This window comes from Nematolebias whitei, chromosome 1, assembly GCF_014905685.2.
Source record: "Nematolebias whitei isolate Nwh7 chromosome 1, NemWhi1, whole genome shotgun sequence".
Taxonomy (NCBI): domain Eukaryota; kingdom Metazoa; phylum Chordata; class Actinopteri; order Cyprinodontiformes; family Rivulidae; genus Nematolebias; species Nematolebias whitei.
The window spans coordinates 17,161,203-17,165,906 of NC_056498.1; the positions used below are offsets into that span (position 1 = coordinate 17,161,203).

Sequence of the window (4,704 nt, forward strand, 5' to 3'; positions counted from 1 at the left end):
TAGTATAAGTAGCTAAATATGCTAGTATAAGTAGCTAAATATGCTAGTAGATTCATTCATTCAACCTTTATTTAAATGGATAAATCACAGTGAGCCTTGAAGACATTTACAAGTGAGACTTGTTTGGACAGATGTAATCTGCAGCACTTCTTCAGGTCGTCCTCTATCCCTCATCCACAGCAGGCAGCAGTATGATTATATTGTCCTGTTTGAGCTCTGACAGCTGGTGTTCCTACACATTTAAATTAAATCCACACTGCTCGGAGAAACCACATTAGCTCGTACTGTTTGCACATAAACAAATGCCGGTTCTGATCTGTGCCGAAAGTCACCCCCATAATTTAAGGAAGGCAGCATGGGGGTTAGGAATAAGGTGGATAGGAGTGCATATTAGTGCCTCTGGCTTTGGTAGCTTGCACATCTGGAAAGGCACCACTAATGCAAAGAAGTACATACAGGTTTCAGAACAACATATACTCCCATTCAGACATGTTTGTCAGAGAAAGCCTTGCATATTTCAACAAGACATTGCTAAACCTCATAATGGCATCCATTACAACAGCATGGCTATGTACAAGAATCCAGGTGCTGAAATGACCTGCCTGCAGTTCAGATCTCTCTCTATTTAATGCATTGCGAAAGGAAAATTCTGCAAAGAAGGCCCAGGACTGTTGCACAGCTAAAATCCTCCATCAGACCAGAATGGGACAACATTCAACTGTTGTGAAAAGAAGATGCTTCACAGAGAGAAACATGGTGTGATCCAAACTTTTGTTGGTATTGTTGCTTTTTTGCTGCCATTAAATTCAAAATGTCCTTATAAGGTGTAATTATGTATCTCAAACATTTGATATGTTGCCATGTTTCACTGTGAATAAAATATGAGTTTATGAGATTTCCAAACCATTGTATTGTGAGGCTAAAGGCAAAGTCAAGACTTTTTCAGAATTGGGGTTGTAGATTAGCCACACAGACAGACCATTTGAAGCATCAAATCAAATAACTGCAGAGTCATCTATTTCCAGTACATCTAAAGAACGGTACAACACACTGGTGTGATAGTTTGATTAGCCACGAGCAGATACTCGTATTAATCAATGCCATCAAGACCATTATAAAGTTGATAAATGCCACCCTGAAGATGTGCATCCCACACGAAGCAACAAATAAGCCTTTCAGTATTAACGTAGTAGTTTGGGCTGCTGTGCATTGAAACTTAGCATTGAAAAGTTGCAGGTTCCACTCCGACAGTCACATGCTGTGGTGTCCTTGAGCAAGACACCTATTCTTTAAAATGAACAAGTTGCCTGATGACATCCTGCATACCTTGTGTTTCCCAAGCTCAGCTCCAGAGCCCACTTCATCCTTCGGACCCCGCTGCCTCCTCTTGTGGACAAAGCTCCTGCTCCTCCCTGTCCCCCTGGAGACGCCATGGCAACGAACCTCACAGCTGGACCTCAGAGACAAACAGCACCTGTACAGATAAACTCTATGATGATGATGCAACTTCACAGACAACTTAGAAAAACATACAATAACGTTGAATTCGCGCCTTACACCCAGAAGTGCTGAAACAGGATGAACAAATGACTCGATTCAATATTATCTACATGTTTTACATCAACACTCGTGTAAAGTGAATAATGTTGGGCTCAAAACAGCGTTAATCTGATAACTCAGAGGTCTAAACAACAAGACCAAGAGAAACAGAAACCCAGCACACACTGACAACAATAAGCGGAGTGATTTCGACAATAAAAAGGTCATTAGCCGGTTCTGGTTGTTCATATAAACAGCAGCACCACCCGCAGTTTAAACAGCAAATGTTCGGTGACACACGACGGAAGGCAGGAGGGAGATGTCACCAAACGTCGAGCTCATTTAAAGCCTCGTTCTGTCAGATAAAAAACTAACTCACTTCACAGAAGCATCCAAACCGCTGCTGTTGGCTTCTAAAGTTAGTTTTCACTGAAAAGAAGCCAAATCAGCTCGCAGGTAGAGCCAGAGAACAACTTGTTCCGTGAACACTCGCTGAATCCGGGGCCCGCAGTGATGACGCACTTACGCTGCTGGGGCGGAAGTTACGTCACGCACGAGCTAGCGTTCTCAAACAAATAAAAGGAACTACACGAGTAAAAACAAACCGCAGACTGCCTGTTTTACAGTGTTTGTTAGTGCTATCAGTATTGAAGCAAAGTGAAAATCGATATTACCGACTTTAAATGTCAGTGACAATTTGGAAAAATGTTTTGTCTATGTACCACTTGTAGCTATCCAGTTTCACTGATTTTTATTGTCCATAATGTTCAAATTGGAATTATGTTATAACTTTTAGCAGTCTACACAGTATTTAGGGAATTTTATTGTATTTTTGTTGGCTCTTTCCTGTGAGTCATTCCAGTGCAGGCTAAAGGGTCAGGGCTTGAATATATGAAGATTAATTGGCCTAAAAAGTATTCACACAAGCGTACAAAATTTATGAGCATAAAAAGATCCACAAGTGTACCACAAGTTTTATAAATTCATACTGCAAGATTCACAACTGCAGAAACAGTTTTTTCACATTTTGTGTGAGTGTAGCTGTTAATCTAGCACCTCTCACATGTGGGGTATCTCAGGGATCTATACTTGGCCCCTTCTGTTTTCCCATTTTATTTGCTCCTTCTGGGATATATTCTCTGGAAACTTATAGCAGCAGCTTTGTGCACTACGTCCATCTTTCGGATGACTGTACGTACATACCATACCATACCATACCAATTTATTTATATAGCACTTTAAACAGTGACAAAGCACACCAAAGTGCTGTACAGGGACAAGCAGAACAAGCACATAGCAACAGATTACATAACAGGACACCAAAAACGTAGAAACCGACAAAAACAGTAATGGATAATAATGTTCTCGTTATATCTTGGTGCGATGATAATAAAGCTTATTCTGATTCTGATTTTTATTTTCTAATACTTTGGGACTGAGTGAGTTCATTCTGTGAAGATGTCCCCTAAAGAAAAAAGAAACAGCCTTCCTTTCACAACAACTGAGACATTCCTCTCCAGTCTCAGACCTGGGGACAGTTTAACCCTTTCTCAGCAACCCTCCAATCTGATCAATGTCCAAAAGAGACATTCACTGTTGTAAAAACATCAAATTGTCAGGTAAATCTAAGGAGCCCTTTTTGTGAACCCAAAATAGATGTTTTGAGTTTACACAGAACCGCAAGAAAGTTCTGGTAATACCCTGTCCCAAGATCGAACCAATTCATCCTTCCTCTGGTCGTAAATTAGGATGATAAAGGAAAGAGCTGGTTTTCTTTTACAGCTGACATGAAACTGTAGTCAGAGGATGTCTACTTGTTTTCTGTTCACAAGTTTAACAAAAGTGTCTTTATTGATTTAACCTCACATAAAAGAAAGATGATAGAAGTGTTTATTTGAGGACTTTTCAGCAGAGTGAATTAAGGTAATGCTTAAATTAGTTGGTTAAAGTTAAGACAAATTATGTCTTAAGTCCCCCCTCTCTATCCTGATTGGTTGAAATCAATCATGCCCTTTCAGAGTGGTAGGTGGTGGTTAAAAAGTTGTCTTAGAGGAACCTTAGGAGTAGGGAGTTGACAGACAAAAAAGACAGAGGAGAGGAGTGAAGAAAGACCTCTGAAGAGGAAGGTCGAAAGAGATCTCCAAGGAAGGAGTGTGATTACTTTTAATAGTCAAACATCATACAGAAAGCTTCATTATAATACAAAAGCTTCAAGAAAGAAAAATAGAAGTTTCATTTTTAGCCAAGTTTGATAGAACTATCTTCAGCGCTCCAGAGAGACAAGACACCTGCAGCTGCATCACCAGAGCCAATAACAGGGACCCAGAACTCCCAGAGAAGTGCACCTTTGAAGACTGACCATTCAGAACCAGTGACCACACTCTTTGCCTTGATGTCCAGGAACGTGAAAGAAACATTCACTGTCACGTCACAGACCATCTAAGCAGAGAAAGAGAGAGAGAGTCCCACATCTGGGATCTACGGCAGCTGTTTGAAGACAACTCCCGGTAGGAAAAAGCTGATTTACTCTGGGATGTGATGCCTGGTGTCATTAAATTTAGATTTCCAGGTATTGACTCAGTTCAGGAATTATTTTCCCTTAAATTTAAGACCAAATTTTAACCATTGGATTATGTGTAAAAAAAAGTGTTTCCCTTTTAGTTAAATTTGTATAGTTAATTTGCCCTGCTGTAAGTTTCAGAACATTACATTTAATTTTATTCCATTTTATTTTGGTTTGGGTAATGACATTGAATAATTCCATTTTACGTGTTAATTTCTGCTAACAAGTATTTTAAAGGTCAAGTTAATTTCCCTAAACTCCAGTTGTTAAACAAAGCCATCATTTAAATGTAAGCAATAATTTCCAATAGTTATTTGCCCATATATAGCCAAATAAACATCACAAAATTGTATACTGAAGCGTGTGTGTTTTATTTATGATATTTGAGTGAGCTCTTTTATGCAAAAGAACTCATTATAAAGAGGTTAATATGAGGTAATTAAGCAATAACATCTGAGGCTGATGTTTAAACTTTTTCTATCAAAGCTATGAGTGATGCCCCCTTCAAAATAAAATTCATAATGAATTTCAATAAAATATAGATAGTATCAATATTTTAGTATCACTATATATATATATATATATATATATATATACATTTA

General features: G+C 38.7%; 1 protein-coding gene across 1 annotated transcript in view; it reads right to left on the bottom strand.

The window, feature by feature from the left end:
• The window catches only part of emc4 (ER membrane protein complex subunit 4), a 16,723-nt gene extending 14,658 nt beyond the window's left edge, over positions 1 to 2,065 (bottom strand). The window contains exons 1-2 of the mRNA XM_037682722.1: positions 1,919 to 2,065; positions 1,327 to 1,474 (exon numbers count right to left, since the gene is read on the bottom strand). Coding sequence (XP_037538650.1) covers positions 1,327 to 1,433 — 107 coding nt within the window. The 5' untranslated portion in view covers positions 1,434 to 1,474; positions 1,919 to 2,065. The remainder of the gene's footprint in view (positions 1 to 1,326; positions 1,475 to 1,918) is intronic.
• Positions 2,066 to 4,704: the final 2,639 nt, after the last annotated feature.